Consider the following 18,320-nt stretch of genomic DNA (forward strand, 5'->3'; position numbering starts at 1 on the left):
GCCTAAAGTGCAGGCGGTGTTAATTAGCATATTTAGGATTAAGTAGATTTAGCATGCAGTAATCATTCCCTAATTCAGTAAGAACTATCTCTGGTGAATAGTGGACATTAATGACAGTTGCAAGAGCTTAGATATTACATAATCACTAATTACATTCTGCACAATTAGCGGAGACTCCTCAGTGTGAATGGCTAATGGCTGATTTGTGTCAGCAGCCTGTTCTGGCTGTACAGAAATATAAACTGTCTGCATAATGTTCCGAGGGCATTAGCATAGGGAAGGAGGTTATCTGTGGAGGTGGGAGGCCAGAGGAGCCCCGAAGGATGGGCTGAGCCTGGAGCCAGCCTCGTGCCTGGACACACACCTGCCCTTCCTCACGGATGGCCTCAGGATGCCACCACGCGCTTTGAGGCTCTCAGCTCCCGGGGGCAGAGGGCAAATCTGGCACCCAGGGGCCTCTGAGGGGTGGTGGGGTGTTGTAGCGAGCGCTGAGCGGAGCACTGCAGAGCCGGCACCTCGCTCCTTGTGCCGGCGAGCAGCTGGAGCGACGCTCGCCCTGCCAGGCCGGGAGCAGGGAGCTCCTGCAGCGCTGCTCGGTTTGCTTGGGGAGGGATTTCCCACCGCTCTGTCTCTGAAAATAAAAACACAGGAGCGTCTTGCCCTGCCGCATTCGGCATTTCCTCACCATTAACCATTTTCTAAAAGGATGAAAAAGCTGAGTTTTGCTTTCTGCCCATCGCGCGTGCCAAAGCTGCCCCTCAGGGTGAGGGCCTTCCTCGGGGCGAACCTTCCAGGGATGTGGGCAACAAAAATCAAAGCAAAAGTGAGGTGGCAGGCAGGGGGATCAATCCGTGCCCCATTGAATTTTAGTGACGTTTGGATCAGGTCCACGGATTCTTAGAAGCGAATTCAGGCTCCCACATTTGTTGTGTGATTAAAATGAGGAAAAGCGGTATTAAGCTGAGGGAATCGTTTTGGACAAATCCCAAGCAGGAGACTTGCACTGGGCCACTATACCTTGAGGTATTGGGTATTTTAAATTAAGATTGCATGTGGTTTTAAAAGGCATTGTCAGAGCAAAAGCAATTTAACAAAAGGCAATGTATCTGACGGCGACTCTCCTGTCTGCCAAGTGCTCTTCTCCGCGAGCGCATTGTAGGGACGCAGATTACATCTCCTGAATATTTTTGTCTGTTGCTCGGTTCATTTTCATAATAATAACTCGCATCCGTCTCCATCCTTTCATGTTGAAGGGTTGCAAACTATTACACAAACACACCCGCTCCTGATGCAGCCACCTCCGGGGGACAGCCGGCAGCTTTCGGCAGCGGGGAGCGGGATGCGGCCGCCCGTGGCGATGCTGACCCCAGCGGGCTCTCCTCGGGGGCACGAGGGGCTCTGGGGAGCCTCTGCCTGCACCTGGTACCTCCAGCAGGGACCTGTGGCTGCGTGGCTGCTGGGGAAACAGGGGGCAGGCGAGTCCCGGCCCCGCTGTGCCTGTGGGGGACCCGTGGAGGGGACACATGGGGAAGCTGTGGCTTACTCTGGATCCCTGGGACCATTCCAGGCCATCTTGGACAGGGACTGGAGCAACCTGGGGTAGTAGGAGGTGTCCCTGCCCCTGCCAGGGGGTGGGATGAGATGGACTTTAAGATCTTTCCAGTCTGGGATTTGTGTCTGAAGGAAAACGCCTCCAAGCCCTGGGAGCCTCAGTGAGGCTCCCTCTGCTCCAGCACATGGTGGCTGTGCCCCATCCCACACCCCCAGGCGGGACTTGGGAGGGTTTACAACATTTGCAATGTTGTTTCCCAGCTGCTGGGATGTTCAGAGCCAAGGCTGAACAGACTGGCTTTTGGGTGCCTTGTCTAGGAGCCCCATTTTTTCATCTCTGTGGGGCTGGTGGCTGGGCTGGCATGAGGATGAGGAGAGCAGCAGTGGGGCTGAGGCCAGCAGGATTTCTCTGAGAGCAGCAGTGGGGCTGAGGCCAGCAGGATTTCTCTGAGAGCAGCAGTGGGGCTGAGGCCAGCAGGATTTCTCGAGGAGGAGCAGTTCAGCAGCACAGAGAGCACCGTGCTCAGGACTGCTGCCCTCCTCGGTGTCACCAGTGGCTTTTCCGTGGCGACTGGCGAGCGTGGTGTGTGCCACGGCCTCCCCGCCGCTGGCCTCGGAGCATCCTGGCTGCTCCGGCCCGGCGCTGGGGCTGGAGACGAGCCGCAGGCCCCGGCACGGGGCAGCATTTCCCTAAGTGCTGTTTGCTGAGGCAGGTGCTATTCCTTACATTATGGCCAGGACATTTAAATCTCGCTGATTGGCGTTGTTGTCTCAAAGACGGTGTTTTTCCCGCTGAGAAACTGCATTAGATCGGCGAAACGGAGCTCATTTCCATTCACTCAGCAGTCTCTCTAGAAATGACATGCAGTGCTTGAAACTGTTTATTTCCAAATTCAGGCCTCCTCCGCATCAGTCATCAGCTTCAATTACCAGTTTTCCGGAGCCGAGCCATCAGGCAGTCTGACACGAGGGTCCAACCTAATTCCCACCTTCTCCAAAGTCAAGAGCATAATGTGCAGATGAAAAGGTGGAAAATAGCCTGGACTTCATTAGCATGCAGAGCCCGGCTGTTCATTTGCTTGCTGCGAATGGAAGTTCTGACACTCGGCGCCTTCTGCAATATGAGAAAAGTCCTCTTCAGAGTATATGATGTCCTCACCAGCCAGCAAAGGTCATCAAAAAGGCAGGCGCTGACCTTGCTCCCTGCTCTTCATGACTAGTTTATTGATTCCAGGAACACCTCATTACATGCCGGATCAACATATTATTGCCATGTTCAGCGGCTGAATTGTTTACAAGTGTCTTTATAGCCAGCAAAAAGCCTTCCGGATGATGCATGACTACACTCATTTGGATGTGACCTGCCAATTAGATGTTATCCGATCCGGTGCCGTGTGTCCTGATCCCTGACCGGGCCCGCTGCCCTGCATCAGCACGGGCCCATTTACTACTTCTTTCGAACGGCTCTTTGGCAAAGTGTCCATTAGCCTGTCAGTCTGTAAATATTTTATTTTTTTTTTTTACCTCGGCGGCAGCGGCGGAGGCGCCGCCAGCGCTGCCGCTCCGTCATTTGCTATGCATGAGGTTGATAATCAGCTGGGGGAGGCGAGGGGGTGTTTTATGGCGGCGTCTGATGGCCCACCCCATTTGCAGTCAGCGTGCGTGGCCCGCGCTCCCGCGCCGCGTGCCGCCCCGCCGCAGGGACCCGGCATATTTTATTCCGGCACCGCGAGGCCGCTGATTTATCTGCGGGGGGAAGGCAGGAATGAACCCCCCCGTGCTCAGCCTCCCCCTGCCCTGCCTCCAAAGGCCCCATAACTTACCACCCAGCAAACGCATTTCCCCCTTCTCCGTCTTTCCGGCGCTTTGCGTCCTCCCTGGGTAATATATCGCACCGCGTTATTTATCCCGGCCCACAGCAAGGGGTATTTACACCCACGGAGACGCGACAACTTCAAAAATAAATCACGGGGCACGACTACTATTTTAATCTCTCATTACAGACACTTCTGCGGCTCCATAAAGAAAAGAGTGGAGCAGCAACTTGACGAGCGAGTCCGTAAAGAGAGATCTTCTGTGCCAAAAAGCGGCGCTGGGATCGCGCCTTCCGGGCACCCGTCTGCCCTGGCTGGGCGCTTGGTTCTTCCGCCTCAGCCTTTGGTGGTGGTGCACGGTGGCTGAGATGCCGAAGGAAGCTCCGTGCAGCCGTGGATGTGGCTGATGTGCCGGGATGTCCGTGGCCTAGCTGGAACTCGATAAAATGTTCACACACGGCGCTCTCTGCCCAGAGCTCTGCAAGCGTTAATCGAGTCGCCAGCGCCCCTTGGCAAGTGCCAGTGCTGAAATCCGCTTGCTGGGGTTAAATCCAGGGACCAGAAGGGCTAAAGAGCTCCAAGGGCGAACCCACAACCCCAAAAACGCCGCATCTCCAGCGTCCTGATCTCCGGAGCCAGCATTGCACCTTCCCAATCCCAAAACCCACCGTGCCAGGCCCCGGGCTGCTGAATCACAGGAATGTGTCGTGAGGGAGGAATGCCTGTGCTGGGTGACAGAAAACAGCTGACAGTCATCCCAGGACAGGGTCCAATTCCTTCCTTACAACACGAAGCACTGGGAACTGGGGGGACTGGAGAAAGGGGGATTTGAATGCCTTTAAACAGCACAATTAGCTTCCAAAATAAAAACTGGAATGTGTTTGTTTATTTAGAGCTGAGGCAAAATCCGCTCTCAGATCAGACCAGCCTCAGGATCCAGAGACAGCACAATGCATTGACCTGCATTTGGAAAGGAGGGGGGAAGGTCCCCATTTCCTAGCAAATCCCTGGCTCTGGGCAGCCCGGGAGCTGCCTGTGTTGAATATTCAGAGGGCTGATTCCCCACGGTGAGCTCGGAGCCGGCGCTGCAGCCAGGTAGCAGCACAGGCTGGCACGGCGGGAATGGAGCCTGGCAGCTCCAAATCCCGAAAGTGGGATCTCCACCTGGGCACCGGCATCTCCTTCCCCCAGGGGAGGTACCAGGTCTGGCCTGTCCCGTGGCCCCAGCGCGGTGTCTGGCCTTGTTTTCACTGTGATAAGCCTGCAGTGGTTTATCAAGCCCCAGACATCCACCCAAATTTGGCACCCCGTCCCTTTGCTTCTGTTTGTGTCCCTGTTTCTGGGTTTCTGTTCACGGTGTAAATTCTCCTTCAGAATGGGAGGAAAAAAACCAGCTCCTTATGACGGCAGACATGAAAGTTGTATGACTGTGGAGAAGTGCATTAACCTTTCCTTTAGCTTGGAGAACTTCATAATCTTTTAAAAATCAACTTTTTATTAATTTTGGAGTGATGCTTAATGCCTGATGGGAGTGAGGAGCAGTGACATCGCCAGGGGAGCTCTTTGCCACTCTAACTTAAGGTCAGACCTGCGAGTGCTGCAGGAACCACGGCCCATGCAGACATGGAATCGTGGAATTGTTAAGGTTGGAAAAGCCCTCTAAGATCACTGAGTCCAAGCGTTCCTCCACCGCTGAAGTGTGTCCCCAGGTGCCACACCCGCCACCTCCAGGGATGCGGACTCCACCAGCGCCGTGCTCCAGGGCAGGAGCAGCCAAGCATCACTCTTCCCATGCGTACAGCCCGTGGGGGCGAAGGAAACTGCTGGTGCTTGGCCAGCCCGGAGCTGGACCTCTGCATCCGTGCAGGGAAGGATGAAGGAGCCCCCTCAATTTTATTGTAGGATCGGGTTTCCCTGGGAGAAAATCAGGATGTCCTTCCTGGCCTGAAATCTGGATTTAGCGGGGCAACTGTCGGCCGTTCCTCCTCGGAGAGCGGGGCGAGGAGACAGGCAGGAGAACCCAGCCCTTTCCAGGGGCTCACGTAGGGAGGGCAGCAGCCGAAGGGCTGTGACTGCTGCACCCGCTGACAGCGGCTCATGGGACCTCACATCATGGGATCCCCCTGCAGCCGGGAGCTGGGGGCCGGAGCCCGGCCCCCCCGGGTCGTGCCAGCCTCTCGGGGTGGTGGGCACACACCGGGCAGGGCAGGCTCTTATCAATTACTGCTAATTGATTATTTCACATATCGTTCTTGACGGGGTTTTGTCGCAGAGGGCAGCTGATGTTTTAGGGGTATGCGAGGCGAATCTCTGCCCGCGCTGCTGAATCCCTGGGCTGGGGCTCCGGAGCTGCCGGCGCAGCCCTCGCCGAGTGTTTCCAAACTGAATAGTCATTGGGTTGGCAGATAATTCAGAAACTATTTGTATGAGCTGTTTATCAAATTATTAACTGCACAGATGTTGTTTGGTTGAAGAGCAGCTGAACCTTCTCTCTGCCAGCCGCGGAGACAAAGGTCTGCAGGAATAATTGGAGATGTGCATGGAATATTAAATTAATTTACTGCTCTTAATTCTTATGCAAATCCTGACCTCTGATAGAGCCTATCAATTACCCTGCACATAGGGAAAAGAAAGGAGAACAGTTTCTTTCTTTTCTTTCCCCCCCTCTCCTTTTTTTCCTGTTGTTCTCCAGTTTGGGGTTTTGTTTCTTTGTTGTTTTGTTGTTGGGGGTTTTTTGTGGTTTTTTTTCTCCCCTTTTGAAAGGGAACTTGGGAAAGGAAATATTTGTGGGAGGAAAAAAAGCCATTTATTTGTGGGAGAAGCAAAGAGCCAGGATTATTTAATTGAATGTCCCGGTTGCAGCGTTGTCCCCTGGGAGACGGGGTGCGGTTTTTAACATTGTGGGGTGCTCGGGGGAGGCCTGGGAATGGAGGCCAGAGCCGGGATGGAATAGCTCCACATGCTTCCCCAGGAGGGGCCCCACTCTGCCCCACCTAGCCCAACCCACGGTGGTGGCTTGCAGGGGAAGAGGACTGGAGGTCTGGGCTGATCCCGGCCGGGTTTTGGTGGGGCTGGGGGCAGGAGCGGGCCCCGGGCCCCGCTGGGTTCAGGTGGGTTGTCAGGGAGGGCTTCCTGATTCTGCAGTAATTACCAGGGAAGAAGAAAGGGAATTTGTTGTCACATCTATTGTGAGATGCCAGGTAAAATGAAGCAGGATTTAATTGGTCCTCGTTAAACGGAGCTGGGTTTCTCATATGGAGAAAGGCCTCGTGCGAGCAGTGTTTAATTGGGGCTGTGTGCGCGCTGCTCAGCCGGCGCTTAAAGGCAGGCGCCGGGCCCTGCTCTTTCATCCCATTTTCTAATAAGGATAAATAAACAGGATGAATAATGCCGTCAGTCTCTCCCTCGACCCCTGTGAGACCCCAGCAGCGCAGTGCTGTTCACCCCAGAGCTGCTCCCTGGGATCCATGAACCCAACACGAGCGGGCTCCCTCGGCACGGAGCGCCCGCTGCGGCACCGATGGGCTCCGTTAGCAGAACCCCCAGAGAGAATTTTGGGGAATTCCTTGGTTAGCGGCTGTCAGAGGGGAGCCTGAGGAGGGGATGGAGCTCAGGGGGCAGGAGGGGAAAGAAGGGAGAAAATAACGGAAAATAAAATTATATCTTTCCTTTTTATTTTTCCTTTTTTATCTTTCCCCCCGTAAATCCCAGGAAGTGCTGGGAGACTGCACTCCCCCTCCCACGCAGCCCACTCGGGTAATTTCATTTATCCCGCAAATCTAATTAGCAATCCGTGGCTGACATTAATACGGATCTAATGAGGCCGGCGATGACCAGATTGTCAGGCGAGCACTGACAGAGCCTTAAAGACACATCGAGCCTTGCCGTCGGTGTGACCCGGCGGGGGGAAAGCTGCCTTAACGGGGAGAAGAAAAAAAAAAAAGGAAAAAAGAAAAGAAGGAAAGAAAGAAAGCAAAAAAAAAAAAAAAAAAGAAGACGAGGGAGGGGGAGAGAAAAACACGAGGAAAAGCGGTGCGGGTAGGGTTTGGCTTCTTGGTTTATTAAGGGAGCTGGAGCTTTGCTGGACACAGTTTATCCACCAGCACCGGGCCTCCGTCCCTGCTTCTCCCGAAATATCGTTCTGCAGAGGAGAAGAAGGAGGGGGGAAAGAAGGGAAAAAAAAAAAAAAAAAAAAAGAAGAAGAAGAAGAAGAAGAAGAAGAAGTCGGAGCCCAAGGAGTCGCTGTGCAATTTATTCCAAGGGGTGGCTGTTGAGAAGGCGGCAATTTGCGGCGGCCGGGGGTTATTTAGTGCGATATGAAATCAAATGATCCTATTGCTCAAATAACAGTGTCTGGGAGGAGAAGCGAGCGCGCTCCAAAGGTAATTGTCTCCAGATGATATTCCCATTATCCCCCAATCCCGGCCTAAACGCTGCCAGCGCCGGACTGGAATCGATACGGGGGGAGGACCGGGGGGGTGCCGGGGCCGGGGGGAGGCATCCCCGGCACTGACCCCCCCTCGGGAAGGGCGGCAGGGCTTCGGGAAGACCTGAAATTCCCTGTGGCTGCTGCCCGTCCGTGCCTCGGCGGGAGCGGCAACACCGGCGGGGGAGCCGAGCCCGGAGCCCAGGTAAGGAACCTCGGGGGGACGGGGAGAGGAGCCCGGCCCCTTCCGTGCCCCGGAGGGCGGCGGGTTCCGAGCGGAGCCTTCTGCATCGCGGCACCCCAGCCCAGCCTGTCGGGTCCGGTGCGACCGCGGTCACTGCTTGTGGCCATTGCCTGCGGTCACTGCCTGCGGTCACTGCCTGCGGTCACTGCTTGTGGTCACTGCTTGTGGCCATTGCCTGCGGTCACTGCCTGCGGTCACTGCCGCCTGCGGTCGGTCCCGTTTGCCCGGAGCCGCTGGAAGCGCACCCAGACCAGGGGAGGTTTCGCTCTGGATCCCCGGGTAGCGGATGGAGCGGCGGCCCCCGCTCTCCGCGGCGCTGCCCGACGGTAAAATCGCCGGGATTCAATGGCTCGAGAGAAACGACGGGGGAAAATCCAAGGGGACGGAAGGCGGTGAGCGGGAGGCGGGGGCGAAGCCAGCGGCACCTACCTGGGCAGGGGTCCCCGGGCGGGGGTCCGGGCTCGCTCCGCTGCGGCAGCGGGGACCGAACGCTCCGGGTGCGGCAGCCCAAGGCGAGCGGCGGCCCCGCAGCTGCTCCCCAAATTCCATCCGCCCGCGGGGTGGCCGGGGTTCCGCCCGGAGCTGCGGGTACCGGGACGGCGCTTTTCCCCTTTCCGCCTTTCCTCGTCAGCCGGGCGGGCAGCGCGTCCCCGGCGCTTCGAGCACAGAGAACAAACGCGCTCCTGCAAAAGAAAGAGTGCGAGTATAGAGGGAGCGAGACTCCGGGCTGCGGCAGGGTTTGCCCTGGCCCGGTGACAGCGGGAGGCGGCTGTGCTGAACTAGCGGGGACGCTGCGGGGAGCGGCAGGAGGAGAATGCTCGGGGTCAGGCGCCTCTCTCGGGTCAGGTCCTGACGAGAACAGGACACGGGGAGAGGCTGCTGTGGTTTGTGTGTCTGCAAACGGGCAAAGCATTCGGGACCCGAAGGCTGGCAGTGAGCCCCAGCCTCTGCCCACCCGTGTGTCCACCCCACGCTGCCTCACAGGTACATTAGAAACGCATTTTTGAGCGCTGTCAAAATTGCACTGTTGGAGGATTTTTCCATCTCCGCTCAAGCCTTCTTGTCAGCCTCAGGTTCCTATTTCTGTTTGGCACGTTCTGAATGGAGCGCAGGGCCCAGGGGTGCTGAGCTCTGAGCAGACACACTTAATGAATTCAATAGTCCTGTGCTTGTTCTCCTGCTTTTTACAAACAAATGAACAGTTTATGTGTGTGGATCCTTTCATTCCCCACCAGAACAATCCTCTGCACAGAACAGGGGAAAATGCCTAGTCCGTCACAGAAAACCAGCACGGTGGTCTGGGGTGGGAAGTGCAAAATACCGTGTCCACCCAACCTGGATTTCATAGCACTGGAGGACTGGGAGAGGCAGGGTGCAGAATTGCCCCAGGTGAGCCCTGGGCTGGCTGCACAGGCTTCCTCAAAGGCAAGGCAGCTTCCCCAGCTCTCCTGGGTGCGGGCACTCAGCTGCGGGCCTCAGGCAGGAATGAGACTGGCACAGAGGCAGCAGCCGAGCCACGCCAGGCTTGGGGACCCCACGGCACGAGCTCGGGGCTCCGCGCTCGCTCTCCTCCTGCGTGGCTGCTCTGCTGGATTTTATCTCCCAGAAGCTCTGCTGACCACGGCTGTTCCTGCTGACACACAGGAGCGGTGGGCAGCGTTTGAGTGCCGGGGCGTGAGGAGGCCAGGGATGCTCCAGGGACCCCGTGTTTGTCCGTGTGTCTGTCCCAAGAGCCGCCAGATCTCGGCTCCCGGCCCCGGGAACCACACGGCTCGCCCAAGTGCCTCCCTTTGTCTCAAGCCCTTGGAGCCTGGAGCACTTGTTGAACCTGACGGCGGCGAGTGCATCAAAGTGGCCGACAATTAGGAAATAAACAAATATCATCGGAGGCGTTTTTGGGCGGAATCCAGTCACACATAGCTGGGCTCCTTGCTGTTGTTATCATATCGAATATTCCTCGTAGCTGTGATATTTGTGCTGTGCAGCAGCGTCCCCGGCACGGCAAACATGGCATTATCTCGCTGTGCAAAGGCTTCATTAATCAAACCAGACAATGGGCCCGACACATCCCTTTGAGCCCGGCGCTGGGATCCTCCGGGCTTTTCACCTTGTCCAAACGGCTCATCCCCGTCAGTGCAGGCAGCAGCTCTTCAGAACTGATCGCTCTGAGCTGTGGGGCTGACAGGAGAATGTCCAATTCAGTTAACAGAATTCCCCAGTTATTTTATATTCTCCCTTTAACTTTTCATGGCTTGCAGAGGCTGAACTTTTTCAGTCTTTCTGACTGTACGTGAGATCCATCCAGTCATTTGTTAAAACTCTACTGAAAGAGCCTGATAGATGTGTGTCCTTTAAAGCAGCAGCAGCAGCAGCAGCAGCAGCAGCAGTGCTGAGATGGAGCAGGACGGAGTGGCCCCTGGCTCAGCCATGGCCCTGCCGATAGGAGCTGCGGGGCGGACAGCAGAGGGAAGAGCGTGGCCGTGAATGTGTCATTCTCCTGACAGAGCATCCTGGCAAAACCACGGCTTGGTGCAGGGGACGGCACACCGGGGGTGAGGTAGGACCTTGTGTGCTGGGAACGGGTGTGCGTGCAGTGTCCCCTTTCCCCCAGCGCAGCACCGCGTGCTCCGGGCACAGAGCCGGCAGCAGTCGGGCACGGCAGCCCTGAGAGCCCCCGGAGGGACGGGCTCCATCCCACCCCTGTGAGGAGGGGAGCTCCTGGTGCCTGTGGCAAGCTCTGCCTCGTGCTGGGTTCTGTCCCCTGCCCTGGTTCCCGTGGCCGTGGGACCCCAGCGGGCACTTGTGGCACCGAGCTCGGCTGTGTGCTGTGCCCATTTCTGCCACGTGCAGCCCGGTCACTGCAGGCCTGAGGGACATGCTCCAGAATGAGCCCAAATCCCCCTCCTGAACAGAAACACACCACAGCTGGCTCTGTTGAGGAACAGAAACTGAAGGAGCCGTGGCACTGGGCGCTCCCGAGTGTGAGGTGTAGATGTTTTCAGGGAAGACAAGAGTCAAGCCCTTTGGCTGTGAGGGGTCTGGTTCGAGTTCAGCCTCTGGGCTCACATCTCAGAAAGCCTGAATTCAGTCCTCATTTCTCCAGGGGCGGGGAAACTCAACACTCAACAATCTCCTCTTTCCTCTTCAGGCAGCAGCAGACACCTGAATGGAGACTCCTCGTGTTTACAGCCTGGTCACAGGAGTGACTGAGACCTGAAATCTCCCTGACATCCTCTCTGGCCTCGTTTGTGCCACACCTGCTCCCTTCCGCTCGTGGAGCCTCCTACACTGCGCAGGACACAGGAAAAGCACTTGGAGATGGCTGGAGGAAGAAGGGGGCTTCCTGGAAAACGGTCTCTAAACCAGGCCCTTCCCTGTGCCCTGGCTTTTCTGGGGCTCACTAACATCAGTGGTACGTGCTCGTATCTCAGTTCTCCAGGATTAATTAAAAATCCACAGACAGTGCCATGCCCAGGGGCTTCGCAATTATGTCAGCAGGCTTTGGCTAAGGCCCTTATGTTTGTAATAAACATGGCATGCTTTTAACTGCTGGCGTCTCCGGGTTTCTGTGTGCTCGGCCGTTGGGTTCTGCGTTCCAGGTTCCTGCTGGAGGAACTCTGTCACCTGCCCCGAGGCGGCAGATCTGAGGCCAGACGTGGTGTGCGCTGCTTGTGCGTCAGACACGGGTAATAACAGGTTCCGAGGAACTGTACCACTTAATAAAAGCATTTTATTACATTTAAATGTATTAAAATGTGAACATTAAATTCAACACGCTAATTACTGTTCTCAGGCATTGCCGCTGACGGGAAATGGATCCTCACAACTGCTCTGCTGAGACCGCTCGCTGCTGTTGCTGCTCTTTGGTTCCTGGTGTGTTATTAGTGCTCTGCACTTGGGACTGGAGTCATTAACAAAAAGGACTCGTGTTGGGCATTATGTAAATTCTCTGTATGCTTCCACACAGCCAGCGGGGCCTGTGGTATGTGTCTCATTGAGAAAAAGAAAAGCAAATGCATTTGGCTGTGCCCTGGCTTGAGGGTGAGCTCACTGTGCTCTCAGGGATCACCCAGGCACAGCCACAGAGAGGGAAAACCTCTTCCCAACACATCCTTGTGTTTCTGGAAATCCCTTTCCAGGAAAATTTGTCCCCTCGACCTGCTTGCTGCGTGTCCTGTGACACCCTACCACGGACACCAACAATTCCCGCTCCGTATGGAGTTTCCCACTTTTCTGGGAGCGAGGAGCTTCCCATCCCTGCAGCAGGCATGGGCAGCAGCTGGATCCATTGCCCTGGAAAAGTGGGAAAGCCTGCCAGGGGTCGGTGGTAGGTGAGGCCAGGTGCTCAGCTCCCTGAGGCCAGTCCCGCACCCTCTGGGATACGGCTACATCCCAGAGGAAAAGGGGGATGCTCAAGGACACGTGGCTGCCTCCCGAAATGAAAAAGAGCGTAAAGCCGTTCAGATTAGAGCACATCAATCCCTGCGATGGAATCGAGAGATGCTTTGGTTTGGCAGCTACTGGGGACAAAGCCACCATTTCTGTTCAAAGTGTACTTAATGCGACAGAAGGAGGCGGCTTCTTTTGACAGTTTTACAGCTCTTATCAGATTACATCAAAATTAAATTAAAACAATCTAAAAGAAGTGTGAAGTACTGTGGGGAGAACACAAACAAAACACTCCTCTTTGTAGGCTTTCAGGGAAGGGCCCACAGTCCTTATCAGGGATGGGAGGATGGAGATTATTCTTGAGTCAATTATGAGCCCGATGAGCACCGAGACATGGAACAAAGTGGGAAATACATCGGGGGACCAGGCTAAGGCTCCTCATTTCCCTATTTTTTGTTAAATAAATAGCAGGACGTTGAGCCCTGCCTGCAGTTCAACATCCCTTAGTCCTAGCCTGGGGTCCTCAGGGAAAAAAATCCTCCCAGGGCTGCCCAGGAGACCAACTAACTGTGCATCCCGATGGGTCAGGGGCCATCGGCCCCTTTCCACCACACCCTAAAACTGCAGCTTGGGAATAAAGGCTTGCAGTGGGCTGGGCATTTCAGACAGTGCTGGGAGCGCTAGGGAGTTTTGTACTGTTTGGGGTGTTCTTTTAGCGAGCACAGATATTCCTGAAAGCAGGCCCAGGTTTCACCTGCGGGCTCTTGTGAAGGTGTGAGGGAGATCTCCAAAACACAGCTCTGCCTTCAGTAAACAGAGGAAGGGGGGAGAACCGTCCTCATGGCGAGCCCACTCTATGGGAATGCAATCCTGAAAGGCTCCCAAGTCCTCTGCTGGGCATTCCTGGAGTGGGAAAGCTCTGATCAAGCCCATCCACGCTTTGTTGAGCCGGGTATTTCGGGGACACACACGGGGTCTGAGCCAGGCTAATCTGGCGACAGCTGGGCGCCACTACACCCGTTCCACAGAGCTTTTGACTCTGTGTTCAGATCTGTGGGGCTGAGCTGGAGGCTGCAGGTGTTGGAAACACCAGAAATGCTGCTGGATCACCAAACCCAGCCGAGGAACCCCAAAAGCTTCCGATCCCCCCACGTCCGGGGCATGTCCCCAGCCGGAGCCTCCAGCTCCGGCCGAGCTTTTCCATGTGTCGGTTCTTGGCCAGGAGTTCTAATGAAGGGTAATTACTGTGATGATCTCGCACTAATTGTACACTGATTGCTGTCCTAATTATGCTTGAGCATTTCACAGCTCTCCGCAATTTTGTCTATTGATGTATCGCTTCTCCTTCATTTCAATTATTCACGCGGCATTCAGATTTTATTGGGGGCCTGGAATTTAAGCGCTCATTTGGCAACTTCCTTTCAAAGGGATCAAAGTTTTTATCTGGAAATGAAAGGCGGGCGTTGTGTTTTCATTCTGCAGCTGGAGATGTGAATGCAGGGCTGGGGATGGCTGTGGCTTCTCCCACGTCAATTTTGGAGAGGTGGCAGCACCAGAGGGACACAGCGGCACTCCAGAGGACGAGCAGTCAGGGTGTTTTTTTCTTGAAAACCATTGTGTACAATAACCTCGGCAAAACCGAGCTGTGACTGTTCAGCAGCTCCCCGTTATTTTTTTGGACTGGCGCTTTGCAAATTTCTCCCTTTTCCAGGGACACGAAGCCTGCCTCGCCCCAGGTACCCTCCAGCACCAAGCCGGGGGCGCAACGTGGTGGTGAGAGATGGGGTAACGACAAATAATGATTTTAAAAACTAATAATAAAAACGCCTTCCAGGCTCCCAAAGCGCCTCTGGGCGGCGCAGGCCGCGCCCGCCCGTCCCCATGGCAACGCGGGGCGGCACTTCCGGGGTCCCGCGCGGGGCACGCCGGGAACCGCACGTGGGCAGCGCCGGAAAGCGCGCGGGGCACCGGGAATGGGATCGGGATCGGGATCGGGATCGGGAACGGGATCGGGATCGGGATCGGGATCGGGATCGGGAACGGGATCGGGAACGGGATCGGGATCGGGATCGGGAACGGGATCGGGAACGGCACCGGCACCGGCAACGGCAGCGGGGTCGGGAACGGCACCGGCACCGGGCGCGCCAGGTGAGCCGGGTCCCCCGCGGGGCGGTCGGGGCTCGGTTCTCGCCCCGGGCGGGGGGACGCTTCCCCCCTTGTTCTCAGCCATCTCCTTTCCCTTCGATGCCCGAGCTCTGGAGCGCTGGGAAGCCGGTCGGCAGCTCCCGGTGCATGGAGCGGCCGGCTCCTCGGGCCGCCGGTCAGGCTCCCGGGCAGGGTCTGGTGCCGGTGCCCTGGGCAGCCTCGGGGGTGCCGGGCTGTGTCCGGCCCCGGGAGCCCTGCCCTGGGTGTCCCGGTGTGCCCGAGCGGCTGCTGCGGGCTGGCCCCGCCGTGCCGAGCCTCGCCGCCGCTCCCTGCGGATCAGAGACACCGGCTGCTCTCACATCCATCGGCTCCTTCCTCCCCTGGGTATCGGTGTTCTCCGCTCAGGCAGGAAGATCACCTGGAGAAGTGTAACGAACAAGATCTGGGGAGCGGGCTGTGCGTGGTGCAGGAGGAAATCGAAGGGATGGGATCCCAGGCGGAGCCTGGCTGTTGAATTGTGCACATGCCGGGGAACCCCGGTCCTGCTGCAGGCGCCGGCAGCATCACACGGCTGGAAGGGACGGAGCAGCAGGAAGGGCTTTCCCTGGCTCCCCTCTCTGCAGGGAAACTGGGAGGAGGTGTCTGTGTGTGTGTAGGGAGAGCCTAAATCCACGGAGAGCAGCGTCCAGAGGTGTTGGGGTGTGCGGTGTCCCCCTCACTGCCACACCTCGCTGCCTGGTGACCCCCGGTGCTGTTCCTGAGGAGGCACTTGGCTTTGCTGGTGGCAGGGCTTGCAGTGGGAATCTGCTGCAAGCCTCTCCTGGCTCTTTTCTGGTTTTTGCTCAGGGGATGGCTGTTCATCCTGGGTGCAATTTGGAGCTGTCCAATAATGGCAGCTTCACTCTGCTCCCAAGCCCGCCTTCCCGATGGGCTGGCTTGAGGCGTGGGTGGCTTTGTGGTGCAGCACGTGTCCATCACCATGCCCGGTGCCCTGGCACTGCTGGGGGCAGTGTCGATGGCCCCACGGGCTCTGGGCACTGCCAGGACTCCTGGTGGACATTAGTTCCTGCAGCAGTGCTGCCAGCAGGGCTCACCCGCCTCTGGATGGACGGGGCTTGGATGCCAAGAGGAAAACGTGAGCTGGTTTCAAGTTCAGTTCCTGAATGCAGTAATCCGTAGCAAGGCTTGGGGGCTGCCCACCGTGGGGCTCAGAGCCCCTCCTGGGCTGTCTGGGGTCTCTGGCTGCTTTGGTGGGTCCCAGGAGGATGTTCAGGCGTCTCTTCCCTTGCCAGCAGCCCTGTCCCAGTGTGGAGCAGGGAGTGCTGAAAGCTCGGAGCTGTTCAGAGCTGGGCTGGCAGGTGGGTCTGTAACTCCCAGCAAATCTGACCTCTGCTCAGCAAGGACTGTGCCCAGCAAAACCCCCTCCTTGTGGCATTTAGAGAGCTCAGGTGGTGAAATGCTTTTACCTCACTGTATGTTGTTTGTTTTCTTCCAGTGGAGCCAAGAGGCTGGAATTAGGAAGGCAGAGGATGGAATGCACAATGGCTGATCCACACCTGTAAGCCTGTTTAAAAGCTTCTTGGGGGTTATTTTATTTCAGTTACAAAGGTTTCACTATCTTGGAATGCCTTTAGAATGTTGTCTTGAAGGTTTTTCAGTAATAATACATTTATATTCGTATGCTAAGTGTAATGCAAAATTCATGTCTTCAAGTTACTGAGGAAATCACTGCAGCGGGAACATGAATGCCTCATTCTGTGGATACTAAAATCTCGGGAATAGCCAACAGGCAGGTTGGCTTTATCCTGTTTCTGCAAAGTCACCACAGCTTAGTCCATGCTGGAGAACCCTTGGGTCTTAGAAAGTTGAAAGCCTTAAGAAGCCCTAGGGGATATTCCAGGTTCTGGCCCTTCTCCTTGGGTTCTTTCTGCAGCATCTGTTTAATATATTAATGATTAATGTATTTAATGTAAATTACATGGACAGTCTGTACAAAAAAACCCCAACAAACCCAAACCCTAAACAGCAAACCAAAGCAAAAAAAAACCCAAAAACACCACACCCAAAAGTCCCAGCAACCAGAGAGGACTGAGAAGCGTCACCCAATGTTCCATTCCTGTCCTCAAAGCTCCAGGGATGGAGTGCTGGGTGCTGTGGGAGCCCCTCTTCCAAAAGGGGCAGAAACACAAATTAAAACAAAAAAAAAAAAAGTCTGGACAGGTGGGGCAGCATCACATGTACTTTGTTTCCTGTTTTTTTTTTTTTTTTTAATTTGGTTTAATCTAACATGTTTAGAACTGCAGTTTCTCTGAACATCTTTGGGCTGCAGTTTCCCTCCTGGCTGAAATGGAGCTGTGGGCCAGGGGCATCTTGGGGTGCCTGTTCCCCTGTGTTGGCATTAGTGTGGCTGCCCTGGAGGCACAGGAAAGGTCAGGAAAGAGATCTGGCTGGGAGGGAATCTGGGCTGTAGGTGGGAGAGAGCTGGCTCAGATGGATTTCCAGTGCCCCTCTTGGTGGCACCATGGATTTAGGCAGCTGTGACAGCTCAGCCCTGGCGTTCCCGCTTGGGTGACTTCTGCTACAGTTTTCATTCTGATTTAATGGGCTAGGAGTGAGTAGCACATGACCCATTTAAAACACGGTTAGGTGAGATTTTTAACGTCTTTACCCTTTGGAGCACCAGAGCCCCCGTGTAAATCTGCGGGGAAGTGGCACACGGGTATTTATATAAATGCAGGTGTGCAGAAGAGCCGCTCTCCGCCTCTGTGGGGCCTGGGGCAGCTCCCCGCGGTGCTGCTGCGCGTGTCTGAGGCGGAGCGGCTGCGGCGGGTGCCTTTGGTTTGTTTCCAGCCCTTTGAGCGCCTGTTCTTTGCCCTGCAGGGTGAGGCAGAAGCAGCAGAGGCTGCAGAGGCAGCTGGCAGCGGTGGCGGCGCGGCAGCAGCTGGCCCTGCGCCGGAACCGGGCGCTGCGCCGCGAGTTCCTGCAGCTGGAGGCTGACATGGAAACCACGGGCTGGCGCAGCATCCGCAAGATGGAAGTAGCTTTCTATAAGACTTGGGCGTGGGTGTTGGCTGTTGTTGTGCAGGAATCTCCTGGCGTGTCCTAGAGCTGGAAGCAAGCCCCATCAGGGTCTGTATTTCGGGCTGTAGAACAGTCAGGGCTGAAGTACCCCGGGTTCAACAGATGCTGTAAGAAAAAGCCAAGCCCTCGGGGTTCTTGAATCACATTGTTATTATCGTGGTTGTTATTATTATGTTGTCATGCTGTGCCCTAAAGTACGGTTTGGGATGATGCAAAGTGAGGATTCCAGGTTTTTTAAGATGAAATTGTGCCATCCCCTTATGCCACTGATGCGTGGAGCCAGGTTTTTGGGGGAGCACAGTCTGCAGGGAAGGGAGTTCGTTCCTGCTCTCTAAGGGCAGTGGCAGTCCTCGGAAACATTTGGCTGTGTTTATTCCTCACACAGCAATAGCCCTGGAGGTCGTGCCTGTCGGATCTGGTGACATTCCCACAACATCTTTTCCTGGCTGCAGTGCAGAAGCCCAGCAGTCAGAGCCTGTTCCTGGGGGGTGTGATTCCCCTGTTATTCCCCTGAGATTTTTACCTGTTATTTGGAGGGATTTTCCCCCTCGGCAGCAGTGGCAGGGCTGGTGGCTGTGACACCTGCTGCCAGGCCCAGTGCCACTGCCACGAGCTGCACGTGGGGCTTTTGTTCAGCCCTTCCATTCTGATGTTCCCGTGCCATCCGTTT

At 55.9% G+C, this 18,320-nt stretch overlaps 1 protein-coding gene and 1 long non-coding RNA gene across 3 annotated transcripts in view; both read left to right on the forward strand.

Moving 5' to 3' along the window:
- The first annotated feature begins 7,168 nt into the window (after nucleotides 1-7,168).
- LOC148184544 (uncharacterized) lies at nucleotides 7,169-11,505 on the forward strand. Of its 2 annotated transcripts, none has more exons than XR_015772257.1 (3): nucleotides 7,169-7,747; nucleotides 10,396-10,592; nucleotides 11,184-11,505. It is a non-coding gene; the product is annotated as an uncharacterized LOC148184544 (long non-coding RNA). The 2 variants fall into 2 exon arrangements; XR_015772258.1 differs by lacking the exon at nucleotides 7,169-7,747 and adding an exon at nucleotides 7,775-7,996.
- A 2,717-nt stretch (nucleotides 11,506-14,222) lies between these two features.
- Nucleotides 14,223-18,320, forward strand: part of KIZ (kizuna centrosomal protein) — a 31,344-nt gene continuing 27,246 nt past the window's right edge. Inside the window, exons 1-3 of the mRNA XM_088053846.1 lie at nucleotides 14,223-14,572; nucleotides 16,065-16,127; nucleotides 17,450-17,602. Of these exons, the coding sequence (XP_087909972.1) occupies nucleotides 14,223-14,572; nucleotides 16,065-16,127; nucleotides 17,450-17,602 (566 nt within the window). The remainder of the gene's footprint in view (nucleotides 14,573-16,064; nucleotides 16,128-17,449; nucleotides 17,603-18,320) is intronic.

The sequence above is a fragment of the Pseudopodoces humilis genome, chromosome 3, assembly GCF_049639895.1.
Source record: "Pseudopodoces humilis isolate 2021_Gansu_Grassland_sample_001 chromosome 3, ASM4963989v1, whole genome shotgun sequence".
NCBI classification, from domain to species: domain Eukaryota; kingdom Metazoa; phylum Chordata; class Aves; order Passeriformes; family Paridae; genus Pseudopodoces; species Pseudopodoces humilis.